Source organism: Carassius gibelio, chromosome B2 (assembly GCF_023724105.1).
Source record: "Carassius gibelio isolate Cgi1373 ecotype wild population from Czech Republic chromosome B2, carGib1.2-hapl.c, whole genome shotgun sequence".
NCBI classification, from domain to species: domain Eukaryota; kingdom Metazoa; phylum Chordata; class Actinopteri; order Cypriniformes; family Cyprinidae; genus Carassius; species Carassius gibelio.
In genome coordinates, this window is record NC_068397.1 from 1,822,632 (window position 1) to 1,833,585 (window position 10,954).

General features: G+C 38.8%; 1 protein-coding gene across 1 annotated transcript; it reads left to right on the forward strand.

Moving 5' to 3' along the window:
* Positions 1 to 6,458: 6,458 nt before the first annotated feature.
* LOC127951477 (gastrula zinc finger protein XlCGF49.1) lies at positions 6,459 to 10,226 on the forward strand. Its single transcript, XM_052549357.1, has 2 exons — positions 6,459 to 6,607; positions 7,672 to 10,226. Exons 1-2 carry the CDS (start codon positions 6,574 to 6,576, stop codon positions 8,331 to 8,333), a joined length of 696 nt encoding a protein of 231 aa, XP_052405317.1. The 5' UTR covers positions 6,459 to 6,573; the 3' UTR covers positions 8,334 to 10,226.
* The last annotated feature ends 728 nt before the right edge of the window (positions 10,227 to 10,954 follow it).

The following is a 10,954-nucleotide window of genomic DNA, read 5'->3' on the forward strand; positions in this document are numbered from 1 at the left end:
TAGCCATTTGGCTTCTAATATAGGCTAAACTGCACTGTAAAAATGACTTTTAGTTAGGTGAATGAGTCTAACCAACGAATTAGAACAACTTGAACTTGAGTAGAAATGGAAAGCTTGAAATAATACGTAATCATGCGCATGCGCCAAAATATTACGTCATGCCATGTTTGTGTAACCGCCGCAATGTGTGAGGGAGGAAACAAATAGAGGACAACGGAGTGTCATGTTTGGATGAGTACAAAGAGACATGATGCGCTGCAGACGACGAATAAAGTAAGTATATCTTCATATACGTTTTCTTTATCCTTAATTTAGTCTTGCCATTCGTGTGGCTTTCACCATAACGCGGCGGTTTTTGCTGTATTAACTCATGAGGTTGAATTAATCACATAATTTATCTCTGACTGCATTCTGATAGCGGAATGTGATCGCGTGTGTGGACAAAAAAAAATGGCACCTCTGAACTAAATTCAGAGATCTGATTTTGTAATATTTAATGTACAATATATTATATATATTACCTCTAGAAATAATAGCTCACCCTGATCACATATGACGCAAAGGATATAACTGCAGCCTGGAGATCTCCAAATAGGGGCGGAAACTCCAAAACGGGGTGGGAGCTCCAAAATAGGGCGTGGCTTTGTCACGCTGTCTAGTCTCTGTTTCCCTGGGTGTCCACTAGAGGGCTCACTTCCCCTTAGGCACTTCACCGTAGGCACTAGAATTCCACTAGTCTTGTACGTTCATCACAGTAATTGCACTCCTGCTAATTGCACCAGGTGAATTCCCTTAATTGTCATTAGCCTCCCTATGTTTACCTGTCTTTTCATATTGTCTGTATGGAGTCCTTACCTTTCGTGTTCTCAGTTTTCTCGTCCTCCGAGATTCCTTGTGTTCCCGTTCCCTTTCCTGTTCCTTCTTTTGTTTGTTTGTTTTGGACTGCTTTTTGCTTTTGACCTTGGCTTGTGTTTGTCTTCGATTTGGATTATCCCATTAATAAATACCTGCAATTGGATCTCTCTCTCTCCCTGTGTTTCACTGGTCGCGATCGTCACAGGCTTCCTCCCATTGAGAGACAGGCGAATGATACGTATGCACAATTTTTTCCCCAATCCACTTCAGTGCAAACTCTGCCCCACAACTGATTCTGAAGTTTTTACTGGTTGTGTCAATTAAAGTGTTTCTTAAAATATGCAACAAAAAATGCTAACCCCTAAACCTACCCAAAACACCTTACCTTACCCAGTGAAATTGACTGAATGGCAGGATTGGCGCTGAATAGTGTGGTAAAGAGAGTTGCAGTTCAGGACATAAACAGTTAATAAGATTATGCGATATGAGACTCACCGGACAATGGCACCTTTTTAGTTACACCCAGCATCACTACCCCTCCTAGCTGCGAATGTCATGCCCTGGGATGTCCCCGTTTGGAATAAAACTGGAATAAAACTGATGCAAAAAAATGTACTCTCGATCCATGTCAGACGGTGGGGGTGGTAATTTAGTATGCAAATTTATTCAAAGAATATATGAAATTAAAATACAACTCATAACTTACAAACAGATTAGTAAGTATTAAAATCAGCTTCAAATATAGAAAATACAAATCCCAATATTAATATAGTTTTAAAAGCAATCCATATATGATGGGTGTTGCCCAATTAAGAGTAATACAAAATGCATTATAATATTCAAAAGAAATCAAGATGTTGAAAATAGTAATACAAAGTATACAACAATACTTGTATATCAAAAGTCAAAGTTATAATAATATTCATATAATAACAAGTAATATAATAATAATCATGTCTGAGATGAAAAAAACCTGAGAGAAGTTGAAGTATTCAAGTGAGCCCGGAATCAAAGATAAAGAAGAAGGTGAGCAAAGACTAAGTCCAGCTAGAAGGGTCCAGTCTGAACTCAACCTGAGCTAAAGTAAGGAGGGATGAATTGCCTCCTCTTATATCTCCGCGAAGCAAAGGAACTTTGATCAAAATTAAAAAATCGTCTCTGCAGCAAATTTTAAGAGGTGTTAAATCATTGATCCAAAAATACCAGATGAGCTCTGCAGTCTAGTTTCACTTCCCTATTTCAGAGCAGTCAGCAGATAGTTGTTGCTGTTGGACTTTGAGCATTGCTCAGAAGACTGTAAATTAACCTCAGACTGTATATTAACCTCAAATTTAAATACATGATGCACATACTCAGCTTGTTTTCTTCTATTTCTGCAGACGTTTTCTAAGGTCTAAAGTTCAACTGATGCCTTCAGAACAGACTGCTCTGTACTTTTAAGCACGTAGCAAATGCCCTGAAGACAGAGGTCAAATAATGGCCCTCAGTTTGAGAACTAACTCAGAACTAACACCACAACAGGCCAGAGCCCAGCTCATCTGATGATCACAGGAGAAATCAGAACCACAGTTCCTGTGTTGCCACAGCGGCTGAGCACGACTGCAGTTGACCATCAAGGAGTAAGATTTAAGGACCAACAATCCAAAGCTGCCTACCGTTTCTTCTCAACAAGCGTCACTCGAACCGAGTGCCAGAGGGTTAATGTCAAACTGCAAAAGTTATCGAGAAAGCTCAAGAACCCAGGTCCTATCTAATCCAAACTGAGCAAGGGACTGTTGCCCGCAGGAACAGGAGGCATTAGCAGGAAGTTTCTGAGAGTGCTGGACAAGAGACTAATAATGACTGTGACTTTGCCACCCAAAGTGACACAGACATCCCTCTCACTCCTACTGGTTCACCTGTGTCCCAATTATTTCCTCGAGTACGGGCGCTTCTCCAAAGAGAACTTTTCTGTGCAGCTGTGGTACATACAGAAGCATCCTTCGTGAAGATGTGTGAGGGAAGCTTGCAAGGCAAGATAATTATTATAATTTATATATATAAGAAAAAAGGGATATTTATATATTTTTGGTAATTGGTAGAGTTATGTTTTATTCCCTGTAAAGTAGGAATAATGAATGTTTGTAAAAATGTTATTTATTTTTTTCAGTGAAGATGGTGTGATCAGGAATTCTGCTGTTTATGGTAAATCTGAAGGAACATCTCCCAGTATTCTACCACCATATTCCCCTGATGATTGAAGTAACGTTAATTCAGCTCTTAGGTGATGCAAATTTTGGTCAAAAGTTTACACACACCTTGCAGAATAAACTGCTTCATCAGAGTAGTAATTGTATTTTTTTTTTATGATTAACTGCTTAAATTATTATTATTCTGCTGATACTGCAAGGCGTATATAAACTAGACTGCAATTATGTCTATTATATCTTTCCTCAAGGAATTTTTTCGGACTTTCCTGCCTCTTTGGAACATTTCCGTTCACACAGACTGTGGAGAGATGAGTGCAGCTTCATGACGTGAAGTTTAGTGCTGATGGATAGTTTCTGGGACATTGACAGACAGCACGTCCCAGCAAGTTCATTTGGAGTTCTTTTTTTTATTTATTAATTAATTTAGTCAAACTTGCATTAACTTATGCTGGAATAAGATTTTATAAGAAAACCTTTAGTCCCTTTGAATGTTGGTGATAGTAAAGATTCGAGGAAACTAATGTCCTGGTTTCACACACAGGGCTTAGTCCAAGACAGGATCATAGTTCATTAAGGACATTTAAGTCATTTTCATTAACATGCCTTAGAAAAAAAAACATAACAAAACAAAGGCACTGGTATATTTAAAGATCAGTCAGTGCAATTTTCTATTAGTTGGAACAGCTCAGAATTACATTTTAGTCTTGGGCTGGTCTTAAGCCTTGTCTGTGAAACCAGGGGTACAAGTAACCCACTTCGGCTCGGTGTTCATCTTCAGTTTCTCTTCACAGCAGTTCAGTCAGTCTACTGTTTAAATAAATGAATTACTCCGGGATATTGGTTTGTTTGAACTCAGAAAGAGTGTCAGACACATTTAACAAGTTAACAGCTTAAGTCATTTGTGGATTAATGTGTATTAGAGATGCGAACCGTTTAAAACGATTCAGTTCGATTTGGTGAACTGTTTCAAAAAGATCAGGTTACATCGAATGATTCGTTCGCGAACTGGATATCACAAACTGTTTTGTTTTGAACTCTCTCTCACAACAGACACGGAAGAGAAGACAATGATGAATAAAGTCGTAGTTTTTGTTATTTTTGGACCAAAATGTATTTTCGATGCTTCAGAATATTCTAACTGACCCTCTGATGTCACATGGACTACTTTGATGATGTTTTTCTCACCTTTCTGGACATGGACAGTAGACCGTACACACAGCTTCAATGGAGGGACTGAGAGCTCTCAGACTAAATCTAAAATATCTTAAACTGTGTTCAGAAGATAAATGGAGGTCTTACAGGTTTGGAACGACATAAGGGTGAGTTATGAATGACATAATTTTCATTTGAACTAACCCTTTAAGCACACAGTAGGCAGCAGGAATATTAGGCTGCTGTCACTTTAAGAGTCTCACAGATCCAGTTTATGTGAGGAGTGGGGTGGGGCAGAGAGCCGTGGGAAAAGAGCAAGGCTGGTGGGGTAAATGCTAATGCACAACACCTGCACCACTCACTGGTCTCTGGTCCCACGGAGGAGCTCCGGAAGGATAAAAGGATGATTGATGACTTTGTTTTGTGTTTTTTGGGTGGCAGTCGTCAGCGAGGGACTGCTGCTTTACTTTCATTTTGTGATTGTTTATTTTGTTAAAGTGTTTAAATGTTTGCCAGTTCCTGACGATTTCTTCCTGTTAGTTACACAAATGTATTTTCTTTCTCAACTTTTACATTAAATTATTACATAGCTGATGAGAGTTTACTGGAAAAAAATAAATTAATAAAAATAATTGTTTTATGTTGAATATTGTAAATAATAAACCAATGGAGGCTGAAATCGAAACCATATATCAATTAATTGCACAGCCCTACTCAGCAGCTTTGTTAACAGGTTTTACAAGGAAACTCTTACATAAGACTAACTTCTGCTGCTATTCAGGAAAACTCCTCATGCGAAGGTAAAATGTTTTGTGAATATGGCCCTGAACTTTTTACACAGCAGATCATTTCCAGACAAATCACTCTTTAGACATCTTGGAGATGTTTGTGTGCTATGTGGGATGGTCTCAGTGAAAAACAGTAAAAATAAAAAGAATAGTTCTTTACAACCTTAAATCAAGTTCTTGATTAATGTATATTGCTTATAAAACTCAACTTGCTTTTTAAAAAACTTATTTGAATGTGTTTCAGAGTGACATAACTGAATATTTTTATTTTATTCTCACTTTAGATTTGATGGTAAAAGAAGAAAATGAGAAAAATAATTCATCTGATTTCGATTCTGAAGAAAAACCTTTCAGTTGTTCAGAGAGTAATGAGCATTTGAACCAAGAGCCTTCATTCACCTGCCCTAAATGTGGAAGGAGTTTCACACAAGAACAACATCTGACCAGACACAGAAGAGCTCACACTGCAGAGAAGCCGTTCACATGTGTGGAGTGTGGAAAGAGTTTCACACACAACCAAAGGCTAAATATGATTGATTTGTTTCATTCTAATGACACCCGTTCACTGCTGAGGATTTATTGATTAGACACCGATTGATGCATTTCTACAAATCTGATAAAGAAACTCATCTACATGCAAGGATGAGGACATTTTCTGCAAATGGTATTTTTTGGTTAAACTATTCCTTTAATGATATGCATATTTGCTCCTATCAAATAAATCTGAGAACTATTAATTTTATTAGAACAAGCAATATCAAGTTAGTTAAAATGTATGAGATTGAAACAAATTGGATTTATTGGTGCTAAATATATAAACCTGGTTATTGTGTATTGAAACATTCATTTTATTAATATTATTACAGAAGTGTGTTATCAATAGCGGTTTCATTAATGTGTGACTGACAAACACATAAGACGAAATATGAATGTTTTTAATTCAAATATCTGGGAGGAGCTAAACTACCAAATTAATTATTTATGACATATCTATTTATATCATTTGTTAATTTCATTCAAAACCTTTTAGTTAAACTAAGCTGTTGAACAGTAATGTATTGAGAATTAAACACTTTCTGATGAAAAAAAAAAAAAAAAAACTTTAGTGGCTTGAACCATTATTTCTTACAGGTGAGGTGAAAGGCACATTCTTGTTGTATCTTGACAATAGGCTTTTAGGCATGTGTTAGTTATTACAGATGAATCACATATGTCAATCATATTGTTTTTGATTATTATTTTATCCTCTGCATAGCAACACACTCGCCATTTTACTAACTGAAACCACATTAACCAAGATGACTAAACGCTGTAAAATATAGATTGAAAAGAATGAAAGAAATAAGGGACGAATGGCGATTCAATTAAGCTATTCTGCAAGCCGATGTTGCGATAAAACCGAAACAACGCGAGACAAAACTGCGTTGAGATCACGTGATCCGGACGATTGATCACATGACCGCGGTGACGTCATCGAGGCCATTCAGGAGTTCTGGAATATTGAAAGAGGTTTTCTTCGCGTATCTTTAGTTTGCTTATTTATGCAATAAACATTCTTATAATTGCATTGCATTGCACTGGAGCAAGTTATGAAGAAAAGTGATGCAGCACTAGCAGCTCCTCGTAAGTAGCAGAATAACAACAACAGAGCTCTGTCTTTATCTGAGAGTCAGCGACAGATAATGCTGCTTCTGTCTCAGACGTGATAGAAATAAACTCACAACGTACACACCCACATGTCCAGTTACATCAAGAGAATACAGAACAATCATAAACACGTCCAAATGACAGATTGGCAGTTTAAGCAAAAAGCGCATAATATATAGAATTTGGTGTTTTATAACCAGTATAGTTTTTGTTCTGTACGTTTTTTTTTTTTCAATTTACCTCCGTAACCATAATATCTAGTCTTGTAAAGTGTGCTATTCACTGTACAGATACAATATATATATATATATGTAAAATAATTGTGGAATAATATAAATATAAATACATAAAGATTGATTATTGATATCCACCCCATTACAATAATGTGTGAAGGAAGTAATTTGTGTTTTTCTCTAGACACAACACACACACACACACACACACACACACACACAATAACAGTATCACTCTATATCTCCAGTAATGTGTGTCAGTGAGATGAGATGTAAATGATCCGCACATATAACACAGAGACTGAGAGCTGGAGAAATCAAGGCTCCTCAGAAGATGTGAGATGTTCTGGAGGCTTGTGAAGATCATTCCTCCGCTGAGGAACAGTGAAAGTAAAGCTTCTGGAAACAAACGCTCCTCCAAAGATCCTGATGATCAGATTTGAGACTCTAAAACATGATTGATGGAGAATCAAGTAAAGCTGAGCTGCTTCAGTCCAGTAAGAGTTCATCTGGAGATATTACTGACCTTATTCTGACCTTCACTTGATCACAAACAGGAGATATCTGACACCAGAAACAGCACATTTCTAGCTTTTACTTTTACTCTGCAAAATGACTAAATATACTTGATAAAAAATGTAAAAAAAAACAAAAAAAAAACAGAGATTGTGCAAAGAAAAAAAAATGATACAGTAGGCTTGATAGGAATAAAAAAAGTTAATCAAAATGGTTATCTGACATCTGTGCTTTACCACCATAGTTTTTTTTTTTTTTTTTTTACCATTTCTTTTTTTTTTTTCATTTTAGACCCATCGAAAAAAACGGCGGAAGGTGGAGACCAGAATGAAGCGCAGCAGAGCTGTGAATCAGATCATCAGTATCAGATTACAGCTGGAGAAAAATCACTGAGTCCATCACAGAACATCAGCCAAGAGCGAACTAAAGCAAGTCAAGCCCGGCCGTTCACGTGCCTCCAGTGCGGGAAGACCTTCAAACGCGCCACGGATGTCAAAGGTCACCTGCGCTATCACTCAGGCGAGAGGCCTTTCACCTGCGACCAGTGCGGGAAGAAATTCATCTTGGCGTCGCACTTAAAAACACATCTCTCCATTCATTCAAACGAGAAGCCTTTCTTGTGCTCTATCTGTGGCAAGAGTTTCTCACGCCTCTGCACTTTCAAAGATCACGAGAACATCCACACCGGCGTGAGAGCGCACACTTGCTCCGAGTGCGGGAATGCCTTCGTCACGGCCAACGCACTGAAGATGCACCAGCGAGTTCACACCGGAGAGAAACCCTACAAGTGTTCGCACTGCGGCCGGAGCTTCAGTCACTCGGGAGCGCTGAAGAGACACGAGCGCGTTCACACCGGAGAGAGACCCTACCACTGCCCTCTCTGCGGCCGGAGCTTCACACAGTCCAGTAATCTGCTGACACACGTCAAGAGACACTGTCCGAAGTCACGCTGATCAAACCAGGACCACATGTGAACACATTCAGAAGTAAAGACAGTAATCCCCCAGTCACTAGGGATGTGGCGATGAACCGCGAGCCGGTTGAAAATCGATGCTAAACAAAGTTTAGCTGGTGTTTTTTTCTGTTCATCTTGCCTCTCTATAATGCATATTAAAGTTCAGAAATGCAGTGCTGCTTTGTTTACCGCAGTAACCAAGGAAACACTTTAAGCTCCACCCACTGTGCTGTACGTAAGTGCTTTGTTTACAGCGGTAACCAAGGAAACACTTTAAGCTCCACCCACTGTGCTGTACGTAAGTGCTTTGTTTACAGCGGTTACCAAGGAAACACTTTAAGCGCCACCCGCTGCGGTGTTCGTAAGTGCTTTATTTACAGCGGTAACCAAGGAAACGCATTAAGCTCCACCCGCTGCGGTGTTCATAAGTGCTTTGTTTACAGCGGTAACCAAGGAAACACTTTAAGGGCCACCCGCTGCGGTGTTCGTAAGCGCTTTGTTTACCGCAGTAACCAAGGAAACGCTTTAAAGCTCCACCCGCTGCTGTGTTCATAAGTACTTTGTTTACAGCGGTAACCAAGGAAACGCTTTAAGCGCCACCCGCTGCGGTGTTCGTAAGTGCTTTGTTTACAGTGGTAACCAAGGAAACACTTTAAGCTCCACCCACTGCAGTGTTCGTAAGTGCTTTGTTTACCGTGGTAACCAAGGAAACGCTTTAAAGCTCCACCCGCTGCTGTGTTCATAAGTACTTTGTTTACAGCGGTAACCAAGGAAACGCTTTAAGCGCCACCCGCTGCGGTGTTCGTAAGTGTTTTGTTTACCGCAGTAACCAAGGAAACACTTTAAAGCTCCACCCGCTGCGGTGTTCGTAAGTGCTTTGTTTACAGCGGTAACCAAGGAAACACATTAAGCTCCACCCGCTGTGGTGTTCATAAGTGCTTTGTTTACAGCGGTAATCAAGGAAACGCTTTAAGCTCCACCCGCTGTGGTGTTCGTAAGTGCTTTGTTTACCGTGGTAACCAAGGAAACACTTTAAGCTCCACCCACTGCAGTGTTCGTAAGTGCTTTGTTTACAGTGGTAACCAAGGAAACACTTTAAGCTCCACCCACTGCAGTGTTCGTAAGTGCTTTGTTTACCGTGGTAACCAAGGAAACGCTTTAAAGCTCCACCCGCTGCTGTGTTCATAAGTACTTTGTTTACAGCGGTAACCAAGGAAACGCTTTAAGCGCCACCCGCTGCGGTGTTCGTAAGTGTTTTGTTTACCGCAGTAACCAAGGAAACACTTTAAAGCTCCACCCGCTGCGGTGTTCGTAAGTGCTTTGTTTACAGCGGTAACCAAGGAAACGCATTAAGCTCCACCCGCTGTGGTGTTCATAAGTGCTTTGTTTACAGCGGTAACCAAGGAAACGCTTTAAGCTCCACCCGCTGTGGTGTTCGTAAGTGCTTTGTTTACAGTGGTAACCAAGGAAACACTTTAAGCTCCACCCACTGCAGTGTTCGTAAGTGCTTTGTTTACCGTGGTAACCATGGAAACGCTTTAAAGCTCCACCCGCTGCTGTGTTCATAAGTACTTTGTTTACAGCGGTAACCATGGAAACACTTTAAGCTCCACCCACTGCGGTGTTCGTAAGTGCTTTGTTTACCGTGGTTACCATGGAAACGCTTTAAAGCTCCACCCGCTGCTGTGTTCATAAGTGCTTTGTTTACAGCGGTAACCAAGGAAAGTCATTAAGCTCCACCTGCTGGCAGAAAGTGGATCTGCGTCTCGTTCAGCTCGTCTGTTGTTTCTGTTCTGGAAAGATATTTATGTACAGTTTCACAAAACTGGTTTTGCTTCAGATTTAATAATTATACAATCTAATTTAGATTAAAAACTGTTCATGTTGCTTGTATGCTGCATCTTTATTTGAATCATGATTAAAATGCATTTGTTGCCTCTCATTTTATATGAAAAGAGCACAAACAAAGCCTTAGTTTGTTTATATGATGTGATTTAGTTTGTTACTTACTTGATTTGGGCCTTGTTTTAAAAATTCAGTTTAGTTTTGTTATTTACATTTACCTTTTATTTACATTTTGTTATTTAGCAGATGCTTTTATCAAAAGGGACTTACAAACGAGGACAACAGAAGCAATCAAAACCCACAAAAGAGCAATAATATGCAAGTGCTATATTAGTATATTGTTATAGTGTAATATTTCAATTTCACAAAGAAACGTGCAGCATTTTGTCCAAGCAAAAAGGCACATTTATTTTATAATTTGTCTTAAATTTCATTTTTACATACATGTCAATGTGACCATTAATCAAAATCAAAGAACTATAAACATGCAAATGTGTTGTTAAATTATTGAAGTAATTTGTTCCCTTAAGATAAATAATTCTTAAGAATGTGGCTATTTAATAAAACAGGAACTAATTCTTAATTTCTGTCCATGCATATATTGAATTTATGATGTCATCTGCAATGCAAGCTTAGTTTTTTTTTTTTTGTTAAAAAAAAAAGCAAATTTAATGAACTTTAATGATTTTCTTCACTTGTTCCCCTAGACTTGTGTTTGACTAATGAAACGCCACTGCACACACACACACACACACACACACACACACACACACA